The sequence below is a fragment of the Microtus pennsylvanicus genome, chromosome 14, assembly GCF_037038515.1.
Source record: "Microtus pennsylvanicus isolate mMicPen1 chromosome 14, mMicPen1.hap1, whole genome shotgun sequence".
NCBI lineage: Eukaryota > Metazoa > Chordata > Mammalia > Rodentia > Cricetidae > Microtus > Microtus pennsylvanicus.
This window is the reverse complement of record NC_134592.1, coordinates 71,637,662-71,660,185: the sequence shown is the minus strand read 5'-3', so window position 1 is coordinate 71,660,185 and position 22,524 is coordinate 71,637,662. Positions and strand designations below refer to the sequence as shown.

Sequence of the window (22,524 nt, the reverse complement as noted above, 5' to 3'; positions counted from 1 at the left end):
GTTCATCTCTTTATACAGCAGTCTTGCAGGCAGGCTCATGTAACAGTGAAGTGTTTTGTTCTCAGGGAGCCACTGTTTCTGTTACAGTAACTTTCTCCGCTGCCACAAGGCCCTTTGTGGTGAAGCCCGTCTTACTCCTTCCTTTCTGTACTTGACTTTCCCTTTCTTGTCTGTTACTGTGTGTGTTGTTGGCCCCTCCCCAACTCTCCTTTTCTGTCCATGATTTAAGGCCTACACTTTTACCTTTTAGGAATTTTCTCCCTAACCTTCATCCCTTTTATTACCTTCAGTAAATTAGGCTCCACAGAATATTTAACATTTATAATATTTATGTTTTGTGTTATATTTATTTGAGTATAAAGATATTTTTCATGTTTATTTGCAAGTTAAAAAAATAAAATAATTTATACATTTTTTCTTAAAGTTGCAGTTCAATGTAATTGCATGACTCTTCCCTAAATTTATCTTGATTAAAAAGGCTCATCTTTGAGTTATATGAAGCTCCTTGTACTTTCAGAGTTAGTTATTGACTTGATATCTTTCGCCTTGCCACCATACAGACCTTAGCCTTCTAAAGGAAGCTTATGTTGAACTCCGACAGCGCCAGAACACTGAAAGTTCCCTTAATACCTGCAGATTCCCAGTAACATTCGTAAAGAGTGGCCAGGAGTTTAAGGTGCTGGCTTATTTACTCCTGTTTTTTTCCTATAATTAATTGAAGTTTTCAGTCTTGCAAAATTACTTTGATTATGCAGATTTACTGTACAGAAATACCTGTCCCCTATTAAACAAACGAACTGCTTCGCAGTCTACAAAATAATAGTCTACATTGTACCTTGATTTTAAAATCAAGCTTAGTTCATTCTCTCATTCTATGGCTTTACCATTTCTGTGACCTTTTGTTTTGTTTTTATCTTTCTCTGTATCTTTAGAGTATAGTTGTTAATATAACTTACTCATGAAAGGGTTCTTAGAGTTAGCTGTATTAAAAGCTAGCAAAGGTCCTGAGCTAATACTGATAACTTAGTGAGTGGTAGCTCATATTGCTGTGTTAAACATACGCTACCTGTTATGTAGGAAAAGAATTAGGGTTACCAGTATTAGGTTTGCACAGTGCGAATCTTACTTTGTCCGCTTACCATTAAAGAAATGATTTCCATTTGAATAGGTATTACAGAAAAAAAACCCAAAACCAACAAACAAACAAACCCCAGAAACTAAGAATTGGAAATAACAGAAATATTCAGTATTTTTTGATTTTTCTAAAATTATTTTTAATTGTGTGTAAATATGTGCTGTCTAGTTTTATGGCAACATGACACAGTCTAGAATCAACAGAGAGAGGGAGCCTCAGATGAGAAAATGCCTCCATAAGATCGCGCTTTAGGCATGCCTGGAGGGCCTTTTCTTAATTGTTGGCAGTGCCATCCCAGGGCTGGTGGTTCTGGGTTCTATAATAAAGCAGGCTTAGCAAGCCATGGAGAGTAAGCCCATACATAAGCTGCGCTCCTCCATGACTTCAGCATCAGCTCTTGCCTCCAGGTTCTTGTTCTGCTTGAAACTTCCTTCAGGACAGTGATGAACAGTGATATACAGGAATAAACCAAATACACCCCTTTCTTCCCAAGTTGTGTTTTTGGTCATGGTGTTTAATCACAGTAACAGTAACCCCAACTAAGGCCATGCATGCATATGTGGGTATGTGCTGTGAGTATAGGGGCCTGTGAAGGCCAGAGTTGTCTGATTTCCCTGAAGGCTGGAGTTACAGGTATTTAAGCTGTCCAGAACAGTGCTGGGAACTGAACTAGAGTCCTCTGCAATAGCAATTCTTGCTGTTAACCACTGAGCCATCTCTGCAGCCCAGTGTTCTGCAGCACTATAGTCTATATGGATGAAGGAAAAACATAGGCCCTTTATGAATATGTTTGGTTTTGCTTTGTGCCCCCAAACTGCTGCTGTTATACAAGTTTTGTGTCCTTAGAGAGGAACCCTGGTGTCTTAGGGGTTTTAAAAAGGAAAACATTTAATTGGGGCTGTTTGACAGGTTCAGAGGTTTAGTTCATTATCATCATGGTAGGGAGCATGGTGGCATGCAGGCAGACACCGTGCAGGAGAAGGAGCTGAGAGTTCTACATCTGGATCCACAGGAAGAGAATGAGACTCTAGGCCTGGCTTGAGCTTCCACCCCCCAGTGACTTACTTCCTCCAGTAAAGCTACACCTACTCCAACAAGGCCGCATCTCTTAATAGTGCCATGCCCTGGTGACCAAGCATTCAAATCTATGTATGAATATATGGGGGCATTCTTATTCAAACCACCACAACTGGTGGATGAAGCTTTGTTGTTGTGTAAACTGAGTTTAGTCATGCTAAAGTGTGTGAGCTTAGTTCCCTAGGACTGGAGCTATTAGAGTCAGATGAGGGCAGAGGGTGACTGACTTCCAGTGTCTTTAGCTGCTGCAGTGTGGCCCCAGGTGAGCAGACCAGGCGACACGCTAACTAGGCATGCCAGACATAGTGCTGGGTCATGTCTGTTATGTATCTATTGTAGTTTCTGAACTACTCAGAAAAATCTGAAGAGAACAGTGTTAGAGAATAGGAACTGATTGAGAAACATGGCTTTCCAAGATTTTAACTTCGTTTTTGATGTTTCCTTTTTTGCTATGAAAAATAAAGTTGAACAGTCCTTTTCTCTATGAAACAATTTCTTGTTATGTCAAGGACATAAAGACTCAAAACCCTGCCTGTTGCTCAGAAGTAGTCTCTGGAGAAGACTGGGTGTAGTTCAAGCTGCTGCTGCTAGGTGTTTGTTTGTCCGAAGCGCATTTCAGTGTGCTGGGTCAATTTGTAGGGATGTATTTAAAATATGATATTTAACATTTTAATTTTTAAAAAGGTTTATTTTGTATCTGTGTTTTGCTTGCATGTATGTATGTGTGTGACATGTGTGCACACCTAGTACCCACAGAATCCAGAGGAGGGTTGTTAGACCCCCTGGAACAAATTATAGAGAATTATGATTTGCCCCATAGGTTCAGGGAATGGAACCCAGGTTTCTCTGTAAGAGTACATGAGCTTTTAACCTTTGAGCCACCTCTCCAAGCCCTATCCACATTTTAAAAATCTCACATAATATTCACGAAAATCCAGCTGTTTTTCCTTCTCTTTTTGACTTTAGGTGAGGAAGCATCATAACTTGCAGATTACATCATTTTAATTCCGCAACTTGCTTCTATTTAAAGTTCAAGTGTTACATAGAGGTTTCGTTTCTTCAGGCAGTCACAAATAATTATGTTTTATGATATGTTTATATTCTAAAAAGGGATTATACATATGCAAATTTATAACATCTTTTCACTTAATGTATCTAATATATCTCAGGTTTAGAGATTACTGCAACATTCATGTGGAATTACAAGTGAAATTGTTCTGATCTGACCTTAAAGGAAATCTACTCTGTACAATTAAATAGAATTCATTGAAGATATGAAAAAAAATGTCTAAGTACTGGATAGTAAACTCATACTTATAATTGTCTAGTAGAAAAAAATAGAATATTATAATAAATGTCCAGAAGACATTTGATAGAAACTTTTTTGTTCCAGATTAAGTATGTTTAATAGAAAAAAGGCATAGATAAATATTTAAAACAACTTATGTCTAAACAGATGTTGGCATGATATTTTAGAGTCATTTTAAAAAACAATTTCAATTTGAAAATTTTCATTTTTATCCTAGAAGTGAAGAAATTATATTCCTGCTCTAAAGTTTTGGGTTTCTTTGCATGCTAAAGGTTGGTAGTTAATTGAAGACACAGAACATGAGTTAAGAAGATGAAGTTTTTGTGGGAAAAGTGGCCTACCCCACTGTAAAACAATACAATGCTGATTACAGTATCTTGCTTTTTCAAAATTCCATGCTACTCAATGAATAAAGGTGGAAGAAATTTCATGTTTCTTGAATAAAGAGGTATTGAAAGTGTTTTTCTGGGATGTGCATGAGTATGTGTGTGTACGCTAGTGAGTGAACAACAGAGAGAGCACACGTGAGTGATGAATGCATGTGTGTGTGTGTGTGTGTGTGTGAGTGTGCACATCCACGCCAGAGTTCTGGCATATCAGATTGGCGTACATTGGATATTTTCCTCAATTATTCTCCACCTTAATTTTCATTGTTGTGGTGCTGGGGTTTCAGGTTCAGCTGAGGACTAATGCATGTAAGACGAGCACTCCACCACTGAACTGCCCCTTCTGCTTAGGTTTTGAGACCGTATCTCTCACTGCGTCCAGAGCACATCATGTGGCTGGGCTGGCTGGACTGATGGCCAGCAAGTCCCAAACATCTGCCTCCCTGATTTCTGTTACTGGGATCAGATTCATCCTGCCATGCCCAGCCTTTTCTCTGGGTACTGGGGATCTGAGTTCATCTCCATAGCCCCTAGTTTTCTATTTTATACATCACCTTTTTTTTTATTACTTTCTTGTATATATGCATATGAGAGAATTTTCATTAAATTTAGAAAAATGACTCAATATAATGCTCTGAATTGTCTTCTTTGATAATCTTCATCTACTTTCTTAGGTAGTTTTTATTTATTATTATACTCCTGCTCAGTAAAAAGTAGTTTCTTACGAAATTGATTTAACACAGAATTCAAGGACGAGTACCCAGATGTTAGTAAATTCTCAGGAAGGGAAGTAAGGTGATGAGGGTGTATCTTTGGGAGTTGGAGGAAGTGTCTTGATTTCAGCAGATCTGCCCTTGCTTATGCTTGTACTTACACAGCACGTAGTTTTAGGAGTCTTGTATGTGCCACATCAAGTATACAGCAGTGTACAGAGCAGACTCAGTTTTAGGTCTTTATAAATAAAACTCATTACAATGTGGTAACCATGGGAAAGTTATAGTTCCAGCTGCGGTGATAAATGACGACACTGGCAGGAGAGTCTTTGAAGTGGTGGGCCTTGGAGGCCAGCCGTGAAGCAGATGCTAAGTGGGCCAGAGAGGAAAAGTAGGATAATCAGCTATGGGAAACTCTTATGACGGTGGATGGTAGATGCAGTCGGCACAAGTAACCTTTAGCGCTAGAGGGCTTAGAGAATAAAATAGGAAGTGTTTGCATTTCCTCTTCAGAAGACAGTGTGAAAGGGGTGGCTAGTCTTACATGCTTAAAGTAGAGTTGCAGAGAGTGTTGGCTAATGTAGAAGCACTTATTAAAGACAGAGAATGAGGTGGGTTCTCCTGTGTATTTTGAGATGACTCAGGTTATCTAGTATATGGGGTAAAGGTGTGTTGGATTCCATGTATCCATGTGCAGTGAAAGGCGAGCTGTGCTTTGGGAACCAGTAGTTTGTATGTGACTGCAGATTGCAGTCACCTGGAGAATTTTCTAAACTGTCCTTAACTGTGCTGCACATTGGAAATTGTGAAACCGCGGTTCCCATTCTCTGTTCTTCTGGTGTAATTTGTAGGCAGCATAGCCTGGTAGTAGAATGTTAAAATTCCTCTTTACTTTCCTTTTCCTTAAGTATTTCCTAATGAACAAGAATTATCTGGGAGCAGAGGTATTACTAGTGTGTGTGTGTGTGTGTGTGTGTTTGTAGGAAACTTCTCATGTTCTCATGACCTGTGAATTAAAGTTGAGACGATAATGATAAATGCAAAATATGGTAATAATGATGAATGAAAGAATAGGCAGTCTTGGAGAAGATTTCAGAGGAAGCAGTTTTTCCTTATGGAAGTGTATGTTTGTACTGTCAAGCAGAGTGAGCCTAAAGGGAAGTGGGAAATTGGATGAAGAGCAAGGATGTGTTTAGTGTAGAGGGCAGGATTGACAACAGTAAACTTATCATCATGGTAACAGGTCTCCAGGTTCAGAAATAGTCTACAAACTATGTGTACCCGTGCTGTGGTGGATTATAATTGGATATTGGATGAATAGTCCTCAGGTGCCAGTGGAAACCTTTGAAGATCTTAGGAAGTTCCAACCTTGTGTCCTCTGGAAAGAGTGGATTGATTCTGTGGGATCCAAAGAGAGACCCACGGTCTGGACTATTGCCACACAGCTTCCCTAGTGAGTGTCATGGTTAGCGGCTGCTTCTTCTGACAAAGACTCAGCCTTTCCAAGCTTGAGTTTGGCCTAGCACACCAGTCTTCATCCATGATGCTGCCCTGGGTCTGCTCTGTCTGTGCCTGGCAATGAATGGCGAAGCCTAGAGTGTGGTTTGCTTTTGTATTTGCTGCTTTCCTGGACTCATTTAAGATTTTACTTTTTCTAATGTATAATAGTATAGATTTAAGACAGAGTGAGAAAAAAATCATATCTCGGCAAACTACTCTTATTTCTGCATTAGGATTTTCTGCATGGCGATTTGAAATAAGTTTTATAAAGAACCTTAGAGTAAAGGAAAAGCTATATGGGACTGGAAATTTGTGATTGATACTGATTCATATTGGTAAAAGAAAAGCAGCTATATGATGACTGAGAATTTGCTTTTCAATCAGGACTTTAGTCACAATATTTTCATACAGTTTCAGTATTTTTAGTCAGAATAAGATAAACTGTAAAACAGTAAATTTGGTAATAGCTTATAGGAGAAATAAGAAAATAGTACTCTGTGAAAACACAACTTGCACGTAATTAGAGTATCTCTGTGCTAACTAGTAATTAAAACCCATTTCCTAAGCAAAATGCTTGTCATGATTAAACATTTTATACTTAAGAACATTTAGTACATTTATTTTGTGTGTGTGCACATGCTATATAATGTGTTGGAGGAAAGAGGAACTTGATCGTCGGTTTTTCTTTTTCCACAGCGTGGGTCCAGGGAGTAAGCTCCAATTGGAGAATTTGGTGGCAAGTTCTTTAACTTGCCAAAACATTTCACTGGCCCTATTTTGTTTAACCAGATGATCTTGTATATAGTTAATTAATGTCAATTATGTATTTAAGTTACGAAACTCAGAATAGCTTGTTGAGGCTGTGATGCCAAGTAGATGAGGCTGTGATGGGTTATGGGCTGTGATGTTTTTATATGTAAGTTTTGTAGTCATAGTTTTAGATATGCTCACTTGCAAGATGAAAACCAAGCAGCAATATGTGGTTTTCTTTTAATTCTTGATTCCGTTCTTTTATCTGATGCTCAGGTGGATGTGGATTCTTCTCCCCTTCTGCAAACCCCATGGTTATTTGTTGGAGAGCTCTGTGGGGCGCACTGTGCAGGCTTAGCTGTAAAGCTCGGGTTCAGGGTTCTGCCGTGGCTGTGACGGGTGACATCGTTAGGTTACACTACGTGATGTGACTTGCTGGTGACATGTCTCCATCCATAGGAAGGCAGAGTGGTCAGGGCCTTAGTTCTTCAGGCTAGCTGAGCCTCGGTGCAGGTGTATCAGTGCTAATCAGACGAGTACTAAGTGTCGTACCACGTGTGGCTGTCAGTCATCAGAGTCCACACCTTCAGAGCCGGGGAAAGGTTGGTACTGGGTAAAGACCTGTGAGTATTTTAATCCAGCCATCTTCAATTCTCTGTTTTAAAATTACTTTGCATTTATTTTTAGTCATGGTTGTATTCTCTAATTTCTTTCTTTGTCCGTAGCTTTACTGATAGGAGACTAATTTTAGTATATTATTTGCATTATTTCTTGCTAAATGGATGGATTATTCATGGTTAAATATTTACTTTATACTGTATGACCCAACTAATAAAAATGTATAGAAATAAAGGGGAAATAGATTTATACTGTGTCATTTCTAAGTTGTGTATGAGAATTGGGGTTGGAATAATTTTTTTCTGAAAAAATACCTAAGAGGTATTGCAAATTATACCACTTAGGACCTTCTCACTGTGTTCATTGAAAACTGTGTATTTATAGAACATAGGAAAGGCTTGGAATAGTTTAGATAAGTACACACATGTTTCTGTAGTACTAGTAAAGATGTGGAGGTTTTTTTCCTTTTTGTTCTTAAAAAGTAGAGATCTATAGACAAGTTTGTTGGATGCATTTAGCTTTAAATTTTTTAAAAATTGTTTGAGATCATAATATAATTACATTATTCCCCTTTCCCTTTTTTCCCCCAAACCTTCCTACATACCCATCCTTGCTCATTTTCAAAGTCATGGCCCCTGGTTTCCATTCATTGTTGTTGTACATTCCTTACCTACCACTGACTGAGGTGGGGAGGGAATAAAGAAAAGTCAGGCACAGACATGGACAGGGAAGCTGGAATCAGGTTCAGGGTGGGGCAGGGCTGACTGGTCTCTCTCGGTGGTCTCTGTAGACTGTAGTCATCAGGAGGAGGACGCTGCAGCTGCTAGTCTTCTCTCATACTCATCAGTCACTCGCAGATGCTCGTACTTGGACCCCTGAGAGAAAATGGCCCTTGCATGAAGGGTTGCCCAGTTTCCCATGGGCCACTTGGTCTTGGAGTCCTCAACAGGTTATGCCCATGTCAAAATACACATAAACCCAGGGCTTCACTCAGGGAGTCCTCCTTACCTTACATTATGAAAAATATTAGGCTCTTTTTTTTTTTTAAAGGTAAGGCTGTAAGGAAGCACAGTGGGTGTCCTCGTTCGGGTCACTGTGGCATTAATGGATGGAGAGGAAATGTTTATTTGGCTTATACTTCTATCAGTGAAGGAAGTCAGGACAGGAACTCAAGCAGAGCTGGATCCCTGTGACATGCCCAGCCAGCTTTCTTAGAGATCCCAGGGCCACCAGCCCAGGGATGGCACCACCCACAGTGGGCTGGGCCCTCACACCTAGCAGCTAATGACTTACAGTGGGGTCTTGTGGGTGTGCTTTCTCAGCTTCCTCCTTTAGATAATTCTGCTTGTGTCAAGTTGCTTTAGACTATTCAGCACGGATGTTTGAAAGGAAAAGCGTTCTTTATGGAAAAAGCTGTTGGCTGTTGAAGAGAACTTGCTAGGGAGGAAATTTTGCTGGAGTGGAAACAGGAGCAAGAGAACGAGCTGGTCGTGCTCGTGGGAAAGCCAGGTTCACAATGGTTATCACAGACTGTTTGGCACTAAGGAGAATGTAGGAGTCTGCTTCTCTGAAGAGGCACTGGGGCCAAGGCAGCTTATAAAAGAAAACGTTTAACTGGGGACTTGCCTATAGTTTCAGAAGGCTAGTTCGTGATCACCATGGCAGAAGTGCAGTGCCTGGCAGGCAGACATAGCACTGGAGCAGTCAGTAGCTGAGAGCTTACCTCTGATCTGGAAGTTGGAGGCAGAGATGTCGAGACTGGGCCTGGTGTGGGTTTTTAAAGTTTACCTCCAATGACACACCTCCTCCAGCAAGGTCACATGTCCTAATCCTACCTACAGTCAACCAGTGTGAACCGAATTTTCCAATATATGAGCCTCTGGGCCGTTCTCATTCAAACCACCACAGTCCTACAGTCTGGTACCTACACTGAAGAATTTGCCTCAGGCTTTGGCAATAAAGAGAGGCGACTCCAGGGGATACTAAGGACAAAACATGTGGCAGACTTTGGATGGTTGGATGAGCAAGTTCCAAGAGGGTCATTTAACACAGCTCTGACATTTCCTTGTAGTAATTGGATCGGCATTACTCCCTTTTAAGGGAGGGAATGAAGGGGACATTTAGTGAAAGCAGTGAATTGAGTTTTGCCCACGATGATCTTTAGCTTAGGTACACATAAGTGTCTTGTTCTTTAGTCAAACAGGAGTAAAGTTATATCTTTGCAGCATGACTGCTCCTCCTGTGACTGATTCAGGAAGCTAACTTTTGAGGCTAGAAATTCAAGGCCAGAGTGCATAACCTATTGAAAGACCGTTTTTGTTTTTCAAACCAAATTTGCCTCAGCATCAAGTAAATCTTTAGAACACATGGAGGGGTCATGATTCTACTACAAACCATGCTCATTTTTCTGGTGGGCACCACTGCTGGGCTTCGTCTGTCACTGATCCCAGCCAGAGTTTTCTTTTGTCTTGTCTCTTCTCTTTGTTCTCTTTGCTTCTGCTTCTGCTTCTTCTTCTTCTTCTTCTTCTTCTTCTTCTTCTTCTTCTTCTTCTTCTTCTTCTTCTTCTTCTTCTTCTTCTTCTTCTTCTTCTTCTTCTTCTTCTTCTTCTTCTTCCTCCTCCTCCTCCTCCTCTTCCTCCTCCTCCTCCCCCCTTCCTCCTCCTCCCCCCTTCCTCCTCCTTCTCTTCCTCCCTCCCCTCTCCCCCTCCCCCTCCTCCCTCCCCTCTCCCTTTCCCCCTCCTCCCTCCCCTCTCCCTTTCCCCCTCCTCCCTCCCTCCCCCTCCCCCCTCCCCCTCCTCTTCTTCTCCAGAACCTCAATTTGTAAATGGCTTTAAATTATTTATTTAGAAATTGGACTATAAGGGAAGAAAAACATATATGTTGGAAAAATGAAATGGACCAACTTTCTGATCTCTTTCTCAGTTTTAAAATTCTTTGTAATAAACACAAGCCAGCATCATCTACTTTGATATTTTGAAATATTCTTGACAGTAGTGGAAAGGGGATGGGCTGAATTCCTGGAAAGAGATTGGCTTTTTCTTACCTTTTTTTTATTCTTTGATCTGCCTGAATCATACCACCCGCAGTTCCCTTTCCACTCCCTCCGACTCCCAGCACCTCCTCCTCTGCCCTTCACATTATATCTCCTCATCATCTTTTTCTCTGAGCCCCAGTGTTGTTCAGCATCAACACTTGGGAGTGTTTGGAGTGTTTGCATGCTGGGTCATGTCTAGCAGACAGCTCCACAGCTCTTCTCCCATCCTCTGGCTCTCACACTACTCTTGCCCCCTTCCGTGATGTTCTCTGAGCCTTGGTTGGGGAGACAGGGCATTAGAGATCCTGTTTAGTATTGAGCCCTGGACTTCACTTTCTGTCAGCTCCTGGGATAGAGAGAGGAACCACTCTGTAAGCACATGTTTAGAAGGCAGTTTGACAACATGTTCATTTAGCAAAACAAAGCTAGTTTGTTTGTTTTTATTGTTGTTGAACTGCAGGTGTCTTTTGTGTTGTGTTCAGCTTTATTTTTGGTACTAGAGACTGAGTCTGTGTCTTTTCTCCTGTATGCTGGGTATGCACTCTATTCTGAGACATATTCCCAGCCCATAGAACTGCTTTTCGAAGACAGTTTTTAAATTTATTTTCAGTTTTTTTAGTGTTGTAATCTTTTTTTGTCTTTTTTATTGTTTTTATTGAGCTATACATTTTTCTCTGCTCATCTCCCTTCATCTCCCCTCCCCTTCAACTCTCTCCCATGGTCCCCATGCTCCCAGTTTACCCAGGAGATCTTGTCTTTTTCTACTTCCCATGTAGATTAGATCCATGTATGTGTCTCTTAGGGTCCTCATTGTTATCTGGGTTCTCTGGGATTGTAAATTGTAGGTTGGTTTTCTTTGCTTTGTGTCCAAAAGCCACTTATTAGTAAGTACATATGATATTTGTCTTTCTGGGTCTGGGTTAACATTTGTGGCATACCATAGAGGTGAGGGCAGTGCTGTTTTTAATGTGTGTGTGTTTTGGTTTCTGGAGAGTGCTAAAAAAATTTATTCTTTTAAAAAGTTATTTATGGGGTTGGAGGGATGGAACAGCATTTCAGAGCACTGGCTGCTCTTCTAGAGGACCTGAGTTCAATTCCCAGCATTCACATGGCAGCTCACAACTGTCTGTGACTCCAGTTTGAGAGGATCTGACACCCTCACATAAGCAAACACGCAGACAAAACACTGTTGCACATTAAGTAAAAATAGATAAATTATTTTTAAAAATAAAAAAAAATGATGTAGGATTTTTTTCTTGGTTGGGGAAGAGAGTTTCTTTGGCTTATAGCAGGGCAAAATATAGCCAGGCTTGAAGGGCTATATAGAGAGTAGGCAGAGTCAAAGAGATGCCGTGTGACCTCTGAAGGAGAAAGATGGACCCTTACCAGTAAGCCACAGCCTTGTGCCGATACACAGATTAATAGAAATAGGTTAATTTAAGATGTAAGAGTTAGTAAGAAGCCTGAGCTAATAGGCCAAGCAGTGTTATAATTAATATAGTTTCTGTGTGATTATTACTCGGGCCTGAGCAATCTCTGCCTACAAGCATTTACTCTTTTGTTTATGTGTGTGTTTTGCCTGTTCATATGTCTGTGTACCATTTACATGTCTGGAGTTAGGTATAGATGGTTGTGGGTCACTGTGGGAGCTGGGAACCTTGGACACAGCTCCTCTAGAAGAGGTCCCTGTGCCTTAAACCCCTGAGCTATTTTGCCGGCCCTCAAGCCAATTTTTAACAAATTTTTGAACCTTAAAATTTATTTTAAAAAATCTTTACGTTTATTATTATGATAGAGAAATAGGTTTCTAGTAGTTTCTTGATCAGTCTGTTTCCTTCGCCTGTCTGCTAAGACTCTTGTCAGAAATCTAGAAAACTGTAGCAAACCGGGTTTGCATTTTTGAATCAGAGTATTTGTGGCAGGTCTGTCAGGATTGTTTATTTCTGTACAACCTCATAAGCGTTTTATATAGTTTTATTGTTCTTTCTGCATCAGAGAAAACATTCAGGAAATATGATTTTCTGATTTAATTTTAATACTGTAGTTGCTTCTGGTCCCTAAATCATTGATTCCACTGTTGGTGTTGTGGGAGCATGGAGGAGGAGTGCAGCCTAATAACATCGCTGTGGTTTTGCCTGCTGGAGCTGCACACTCTGTGTAGGCATTGTAGAATAGAAAGAGTGTGAGCAGACGATGGCTCAGTGGTAAAGGAGCTGCTGTACAACTGGGGTTTACCCAGGACCCACGCACAGGTGGGGCAAGTGCGTTCTTAAAACTCACTGAGGTCATAGCCGCTGTTTTTCTTATATTTTCTTTATTATTGGATTCTTAGAGTCCTGGTAGCTAGTGAGAGATCATTTATTGTCACTGCTTTGATAGAAATAATAAGGACATGGACGCTAGTACTCCTAGCACTTGGGAGGCAGAGGCAGGTGGATTTCTGTGAGTTCGAGGCCAACCTGGTCTACAGTGTGGGTGCCAGGAGAGACTCCAGAGCTACAGAGAAACCCTGACTCAAAAAGTAAAACAAACAAAACCCCCAAAATTAAGGACTTGGAAGTCATCTATATATATGCAAGTAATTGTCCTAGAAATGTGTAAGGGAAGCAGTTCTATTACCAAAGAACCAGAATGTATGTGTAAGGTATAACTTACTCATTGTGGCTATCCTCCCATTCGGAAAACCCAAGGGTATTCACACGGAAGTGCCTGACTGAAATTCTGTCCGCATGGTCCTTGTCCCTGCCTACTTCACAGAAGTATGGAAAACTTTGTACAAGTCACCATCGTCAGGCTTCCTTCCAGAGGTCCACTAGGTACCTTGAATGGAGAGAGTGAAAGAGCCTGTTTGTCCTTCTGTTACTGAACATGAAAGAGAAGGTTGGGCTGTTCACTCAGTATTGATACTTTAGATTCCTGCCTTGCTGCCCCCGGAAATCACCGGCGGTCGATAGGTTGACTGAGACATTGCTGCTATTTTTACGTGGTATTCCCTGGGGAGAAGGAGGAGGGCGCTGTTAGTTGGTTTTGTTGTGGAGGGTGGAGTGTTGGCAAGGATTGTACTGGCGGGACCATGTGATGCTGAAGCCATATGGCCAGGTGAAGAGGAGCGCTTGCATTTAGGATCTCTCCACAGGCTTTCCCCGTAGTCTGCCCTCTATTTTCTCTCCTCTAGTTTCTATTTTTGCTTTTTAGCTAGTAAATGGATGAATATTTGGTAAACTGACTTGGACATACCAGACCTAATCTTAAGAGAGGCTTCGGTCTCTTGTCAAGATAGCATTCAATTGAAATTCCTAGAGAATAGCTTTCAGCTTACTATAGATAGAGTAAGGCTGGAGGAATGAGAATGCCATTTTTAGGGCTGTTTTGGTTGTTGAATTATATATAATTTAAGGGTGGCATTGAATGTGTATAAACTTTTGAGATTCTTGGCCCTATCTGTTTGGTTACCCTCTGCCATGTAATGTATATAAATTGTATTTGGGGCTGGGGAGATGCCTCAGAGGCTGAGAGCACTGGCTGCTCTTTCAGAGGATGTGGATTTGATTTCTGGTACCCACACGACAGCTCACAACTGTCTGTAGCTTCAGTTCCAGGTGATCTGGCACCCTCTTCTTGTCTTTGTGGGCACCAGACACACATGTGGTGCACATGAAGGCAAAGCACCCATAAAAAGTAAATACATAGAACAATCAAAAATAGACTTGTTTTCTTATACCTCTAAGAGTAGTTTATCCTATCAAGAGTCATTCAAATCAGAGCCCAAGGCGCTTCATGTGGGCTTCTGACAGCTTGTTCACCTGCTGATTTGAACAGCTGTCTTCACTTGTCCCTACTTCCTACATGCCAGAATATTCTAGGACTGCTGTATAATGCAGTATGCTGTGCATTTATGAACAAAGCTGCTTAATTAATTGGCTGTGGTCAGACTAACTTGAGAGATGATCTATTCTGAGAATTCTGCATTAAAAGAGTCTTAGTGAGTTTCTAGAAATACATAAAGTTTCTAGTATTAGTTGTATGTGGTAAATTTTAAATTTTGAACATAAATTGGCTTTGATAGACATAAAATAATTTGTTTCTATTTGCTCTGTATTATCAAGAGGCATACATGATACTTTTTCTTTCTTGATTCTGAGACTTAGAAAGAATAATTTTTTTTGTCTTTTAAAAATCTTTGTACAGTTTCATGTACATAATAAGGACTTTGAGGTTTTTTTAAATTCCTATTTCCTTTTTCATTTCTTCCTCTCTCCCACTAACCCCTTACTAAGGTCCCACCCCTACCATCAAGCTTTCCTTTTTGTGTGGACCCCAATGAGTTAGTTAGAATTGTTTGCAGGTGTGTGGGTGAGTAGTGGTGTATGAGTAGCGTTATCAGGCTACCTCACTGAAGAAAAGGGCACCCCTCTTCTGGAGCCACTCTTGTCAATAGGTCTTGAGGGATGGGGCCTCATGGATCTCTCCCCCATTTCTGATAAAATGGTTAGGGGTTCAGTCTTGTGCACACACGACGGCTGTGCCGTGTCCAGAAGGCACCTTCTCACTGCACTGCTGCCATCCGCGTGCGCTCACGTTTTCCTGCTCCATCTTCCATTTATCATCAAACACTTGATTCTTGGCGTTTTAGCCAGTTAGGGATTTCTGTCTTAACTACTACCCATTACAGTATTAGGTGTGTGACCTTGTGAATTATAAAACGTCTTTATACCTTAATATCTTTAATATATGCGTGTTTATATGTATGTGTGTGTGACATTTTTTTTTTAAATGAGGTGTAGTCTCTTGTAGCCCAGTTTGCCCTTGAACTCAGTGTAGCTGAGGATGATTTTGAACTTGATTTATAGAGCCTTTTAGCGTTTAGAGGAGACTAGGAAGATTTATAACTAAAATTTTCTTGATTCAAAAGGCTAAATGATCTGACAGGTTAAGAAAAGCACTGGGTGCTACCTCAGCTTCGATGCTGTGAATGGAAGCTTAGGTACTTGAAACATGTGAAACTGTGGATGACCTTAAAGGTTACCAGCTTAGCGTTGTGTGTGTTTCATGGATAACCAGCAAAGACATTATAAAGTTTATGTGTGTTTAGCAAAAAAAAAAAAAGCCGGGGGGGGGGAGATATTAGGGATTATTTTAATGTTATGAGCCCTGTAGATTTTTTTCTGTTTTATCTTTAGGTAATGCTTGTCTAAATTTGTGAAGGTTTTTGACATAGTGCAAAATTAAATTATCCTTGATCATTTTAGGAAATAATTAGAATTAAATTTTTAACTGGCATTAGATAAAATATTCAATAAAAATCTTTTTTGGATAATGTTTCAATGAGGAATTTTTAATTTAAAATTGGCAGATAGTTGTAGAAGAGTAACACCAAAGCAAACGACCACTTGACTTACTTCTCTAGGGTTTTATGTTTCTCCCTGGTCTCAGGATACAGTTCTGCACTGTGCCTGCCTAGGGTAGAAGAAGTGCCAGGGCAGAGGGTGAGACCCTTGGCTTTGCAGAGTATGACCCAAGTGTACACACAAACACACAGTGAAATTGCAAAAGAATAAATAAAAACAAAACAAAAATTCTGTCCTTAGTTAAGCAAAGCACTGCTTTGTAGACTTTTTCTTATGTGTATGTAATGTCACATGGGATAATAGATTTGTAATTGTGAGTTACTGTTTTTAGACAAATATATTGGTATCGATTCTTGTATATTGATACAGTTAAATTACATTGACTATTGTATGCATGCATGTTTCTACCTCTGTTTAAAACATTTTTTTATGTATTGACATATATTGTATTGATATATATATATATTGTATATATTTACCATATTGCAGTGTACATTTCTACCTCTGATTAAGATACTTAAATATTGTTTGTGTATTGATAAATATTTACCATACTGCAATGTATATTTGTACATTGTTTATATTTGGAGGTCATTGTCCTCATTTGTTTCACAGTCGTTTATTGTCTTAGTCTTTAAGTTAGATAGGTATTGAGAATTATATAGATCAATAGTATTCTAAGTTTGTCATTTATAATTAGACTAATCAGGTTCTTTAGATACATAGAGATTATATTCAGTGTAGATAGAAAATCTTTAACCTCTTCAAAGAGCTGTATAAAATGGCCTTTAATCTAACTCAGAGTTTTGTGGTAGTGAGACACAATTGCTCCTGGCAACACCGCTCTATTCCCGAGAGAATGTTGAGCACCAAAGAAACTCCAGCTGGAGCCTTTCTTTTTGGCAGAACTGGCCTTTGGGCAAAGAAATGCCCATACCTCAACTACTGACAGAGGTACAGAGCATGCATCAATGGATAAAACAGGACTGTCATATCCTGCCAAGACAGGGTAAGATAGTTTTGAAAAGTTGCTTGCCTTTGAAAATGGTATGTCAGTTATGTTAGGCCTTAGCCGAAGTTGGTTGCTTCAACGCTGCAAAGGTGACTTTGGGTGATTGCCTAGGTAGCTAGTTGTCTCTGTTATTTGTTGCATGTTTTGGAAGTTGTTTGATTGCACTTCCTAATTACTCAGGTAACATTATTTCCCTACTCATATCTTCGGTGGGGTTGAAGACTATATAAATGTAGTTACTTTCCACTCATGACTTGGCCAAGCTATTTATTATACAAGACCCAAGCTAGTTAGAATAGGATATTTGTACTTATTGTATATAATTTTGTAGTAGGTTTAGAACTCTCTTACTTAAACAAAAGGGGGACCTCCCACAACAGTCATTAATTTCTGTTAGATTGCTGGAATCTTGTACATTATAGTGATTCTTAAATTTTGTTTGAGTGAATGAGAAGCCTAGTTTTTGGGGGTGCGGGTTGCTATCTTTCAAATGAGAACTTAGAGACTCGGAAGAATCTAAACTTGAGAGCATACACTTACCTTTGCAGCCCTCGGTAAATTAAACAGGAGGATTTCCCAGAGTTTTAGCCAGCCAGTCTCGAGTACAGTCCTATCGATTATTTGGGATCACTTCTTTGAAAATTTATTTATTTATTTATTTTTAAAAAACAGGTATTATGTTTTTTTTTCATCTATCCATTCCTTCTTTTATTTTGTGTGTGTTCAAGCATGCTACAGCACACACATGGAGAAGACAGCATGTGGAACTCAGGTCCTTAGGTGTGACAACATGAGACTAAATAGATTTCTATAATTAGAACCAAATAACCTGGTAGAGAGTATTTGTGAAGGCTCTCCTGTCTCCAGTTTCAGGCTCCTTTTTGTCCTGTGATAGGCATTTTACTGTTATAAAAGTGTATGAATGTCATTCCTCAACCAGTTACTTAGTTCTGAAACAAACAAGCATACACATATGTATACAGAAATGGCAGCAGTGCTAAGATGAAGTCAGACTGCGCTGGAGAAGGTGGGCTGGCTAGTGCCTGCACCATGTCTGCACTCACTTTCTGGAGAGTTTATCAGAGCTCGTGGGGAGGTTGGTAAACAGTTTGGGGGACCTTGGGAAACAATGTCTCTTGTTGCTAGGCACCGGGCAGTATTGCAGGGAGGTGTAGGTGTTGTATGCTGAGCTCAATGACAATCAGAGGGACCAGGCTGCTTTTTGCTTTATTTCTAATTACTGCCCTACTTTGAGTTCTTAGGAGGAAGGGCAGGTGACCACTTCTGTGGGTGAAATATTACTCCCACCTGATCCGAGAAAGAGAATGGGGAGGCAGAACAAAAAATTAATTAACAGCCATTCTGGCCTGGTTAAAGGTGTCAGTGGTCAGAATGCAGAGAAAAGACGATAAAGATAAAGAACGACGGACGCAGAGCATAGGAGAGGACAGGAGTAAATGAAAATACTGTTTCCAAGTAAGTTGTGGAGAAGCTTTCTGTTCCTGTGTTCTCTAACCAGTGGAGCTGCTGAGCCATCCCGTTGCTTTTTTTCTCTGTCTGGTGGACTGTGTGCTCCCTTGTCTGTGTGCTCCCCCTCACGACTGTACCCATGTGGAAGTATATAACATGAGCTCTGTGTCAGCACCTTGAGCTGAGCTTATTGCATAGGAAGCAGTCAGTGACTGGAGGGCACAGACCCTTTCATTCACAGTCCGTAATGTGGGTGTCTGTGCTATGGTCGTTGTCGGTAATTTTGTGTAGTGTAACATCTTGCCATGCTTTCTATCCCTTTTTCCTCTTGGTTTAGTGTCTAATTGTTTTGTTTTATAAGACATTTCTTCTCTGTGCTTCTTGATGACAGAAGACAAATGCCATCTTTGTATATATCACAGTACACAGCAAATTGATGGAGACACTTTTTGAATTGAATATCTTTATTTATTCATTATGACTTACATTGCTGAAATCCAGTTTGCCCTTAACAAAGGAATACGTTCACTGGATAAAACAGAGCGATTCTCTATGACAGCTTTTCTTTCTAGGGATGGAGACTGGGAATGCTTTGTGAAACGTGTGGCTAGCTTTGGTGGTGCATGTTGGGATTTTCTCAAGTCTATGTTCATAATTTTCTGTGTAGCATTTGGAGCAAACAAAAATGCCATAATTTTCAATGAGAGATTACATATATTAAAATTTTGATTAAAAATGTTTTTTTTGTGTTATAATTCTTGAGATTGAATTTTAAAGTATTATAAATAATAATGACTTTATAAACTAGTTAGTCATGCTACTCAAACTTTTCTGTATGCTTTTGCAACTATATATATTCAGTTATTATATAATTTATTTCTCATGCAAGGTTTTCATTCAGTAGTATTATCACGTTTTTTTTTCAATATTTGTTGATGATCTCTGTTAATCTCTGTGGATTGTTTCTTGGAAATAAATAAACATCCAAGGATATATTTCTAAAAGTAAATATTTTAATACTTTCTGAAATGATACCATACATGTATAAAAGGACAAACTTAAAATCATTAGTGTTTAAAAGAAGAAATTAAAAACTACTGAAATTGTTTTTGCTAATTCATATGAAGAATTCTTTCTTTGGTTTTTATTTACCTTTTCCTCCTCTTGTCTCTGCTTTGTTTCAGGCCAGTCTATCCATATGGGGATGGGGAAGCCTTGGCATTGTCCTTTTTCTAGTAACCTTTGGACCCTTTGTAATATTTTATTTGGCATTTTACATCCTCTGCTTTGTGGGAGGGTAAGTATGCACGACTATAATTTTATAACTTAGTGTTATTTGTGAAATAAATGACTTAGAACTCATAGTATAATTTATTTGTGAATGCTGTTTTCTCAAATTTTGTTTACTAAAGCTTAAAAAAAACAAGTAAAATTAAGATACCCATTTGGATGTGGTGGTTATCTTTACAAATGCAATTTCAATGATTAAAGATGAAAATGTTTTTCATAATATGAAAAATTTTGATGTAATTCCTGGCTAAGTTTAGAATTTTATTATCTGCTGTGATGCTTTGATCAGCTGAGATAACACATCTAGTTTTACTTTTTAGGAGATCCTATTTCATTAACCGGATGGTGGATACTAATTGTGCCTTCTGATGAATGTTTCTACTTTGATCCAGACAGTGCAGATAAATACTTGCCTTTACAGTTTTCTCTTTATGGTTACTTGGTTTGCAGTGTTTATGATTTTGTTTAAATTGACAAACATTTACAAAGAAGATTCCAGCCAAGTGTTATTAATGCTTTGTAACAGAACAGTTGGTATTAGACTGCACATGGGGCCCATGCCTGTGTAGTACTGTCCAGTGCAGCTCAGCCAGATGAGTATTTTGTTCTTGATGTGTGTTGAGAAAGTCCATTGTGATGTAATTAGTGTATGGTCTACACTTCCTAGTTCTTTTTGAAAATATTTTGAAACCTCCCAACATTTGGAGGAGTTTCTGAGCTTCCGGTTTCAGGTGATTTATTTGACTGTACATGTGAACAAACACATCAGAGCCTGTAGACACTGAGGGGTGACTTCTGAAGGCACCTACTACCCATCACCTCTTTCAGGCCATAGGTTTGAAAGTCATGTTCGTTTTCTAGGGAGCATACAGTGATGACTGAGCAGTTCTGTCTAGACCCCACAAAACTGTAGCTCTTGTTAGATTCAGTATTTTCTTAGTAATTGTGTAGACAGAGTATCTTGTTACTGAAAGAAAGAAAGAAATCTATTTTAGCCCCAGGAGTCAGGTGATGGAGAGTTCAGAGTATCCTTGGTACTGGATGTCTGAAACAGATGCAGGAGCGCAGCCAGAAGAGATCTCCAGCTGCACTGACTGTGGGGCTGCGCTTTCCCACGGGCCAAGGTGGCTTCTGCTGACTGAAAAGAAATGTTTCTCTAGATCTTAGAATCTAAAAGGTAGAGATTCTACTAACTTCATAAGTAGAATAAGCCTTTTGTCAATATTTCCCAACCCTTTGGAAAGAGGGGAAATTTTAGCTTTAGAGACAAAGCTCAGAGTTCTAAGATGGTAGAGCTCTTTCTCTGCCCCTCCCCCATCCCACAGGGTTTCTCTGTGAGCCCTGATGTCCTGGAGCTCACTCTGGTTGGCTTCAAATTTAGAGATATGCCTGTCTTTGAGTGCTGAGATTAAAGGTGTGAACCACCTCCACCAGACTTGAGAAGGACTTCTTAACAGTAAATACAGATTTGAGACACAGAGGGTGACCATCTATTCACTACAGAAGTACTAGAAGTTTTATTGACCCCTTTCTAAATTCGCTAATTTATCAGGGAATAATTTTCAAAAAATGGCTTGAATACTTAGAATTGTATAAAAACTTAGATAAAAATAGGTTATTGGAAGGCATGTTGAGGTTAGTAAAAACTCTTTAGATATTGCTTAGAGTCATAGGATGGAGTCTGAAACTCCAGGCTACTGCTGTGCCCTGAACTAGTGCGATTCTGTACTGGCCGCCGAGTACCCAGCTGAAGAGGATTAGCTCCTGAGACTGTCTCAGAGTATTCAGGGATGCTCAACAAGTTCATCACCTTCTGAGTTTCCCTTTTTGTGGCCTTGATTCTGAGGACTGATTGCCCCTGCAGGGAAACTTTGTGTCATTCAGTGGATTATAAATTTAAGCAACAAAATACATTTTTAAAGTCAAATGATGACACTTTTTACGTTCAGAGTTGTTTGCTAGTTTGGCTCTGCCGTTTTATTAATTAAATTATTAAGTTTTTAAAGATGTGTTTTTTGTTATTTACTTAATGGGTTTGGAAGGAATGTATTTTCCTGTGGGCAGCCCATCTTGCTCTGTGATAGAACAGGTTTTGAAGTGTTCTGTAGTTTATCCATCTAAGATGATGATGATGTAGGCATTTTTCTTAGTTTTTTTAAAGCTAATCCTTTATTTACAATTGTTAAGAAGACTTTTTGAGGAAAAAGCACAATGTATTTTTATAAAATCCTGGAATATTGTCAATACTGCATTATTTCAGGACTTTCTTTGTATGTATTGGGTAGATTATTAATTTATTTATTTTGGTTTTTCAAGACACGGTTTCTCTATGTAACAGCCCTGGCTATTCTGGAATTAGCTTTGTAGATTCAGAGATCTCCCTGCCTCTCGTGTGCTGAGATTAAAGGCAGGAACCACAATGCCCAACTGTTGGTGTTTTGTAAGTGCGCTTCATAATCAGATTAAATTGAATCAGGTCCAAACTGAATCTTAGTAAGAATGTCTGCCCTACCACAGGTAATAGGTATTACGAACTCTGGAGACAAGCGTACCCATGCACTAGCACACACGCACACATTCCTATGTGTTGAAATAGGAGCGGCGGGGCTGCGTCCCGGCACCCGGCCGCCCCCTCGGCTAGCTTTACCCGAAATAACAACACGGAAACTGTATTCATTTAAACACTGTTCAAGGCCCTTTAGCTCTAGCCCTTTACTGGCTAATTCTGATATCCTGATCAACCCATCTCTAATAATCTGTGAGCACCAGTCTTACCGGGAAGATTCTAGCCTACGTCCATCCTGGGTCGGAGCTTCATTGCGTGTATCTGCCCGGGAGCGGGGCCTGGCGTCTCTCTGAGGAGTCTGCTCCCGAGAGGAGAG

The 22,524-nt window shown here is 39.7% G+C and overlaps 1 protein-coding gene across 3 annotated transcripts in view; it reads left to right on the top strand.

Annotated features, from left to right (window-relative positions):
* The window catches only part of Snx13 (sorting nexin 13), a 94,627-nt gene that overhangs the window by 13,437 nt on the left and 58,666 nt on the right, over positions 1 to 22,524 (top strand). For all 3 annotated transcript variants that reach the window (XM_075948400.1, XM_075948401.1, XM_075948402.1), the window contains exon 2: positions 19,537 to 19,649. In XM_075948400.1, the coding sequence (XP_075804515.1) occupies positions 19,537 to 19,649 (113 nt within the window). The remainder of the gene's footprint in view (positions 1 to 19,536; positions 19,650 to 22,524) is intronic.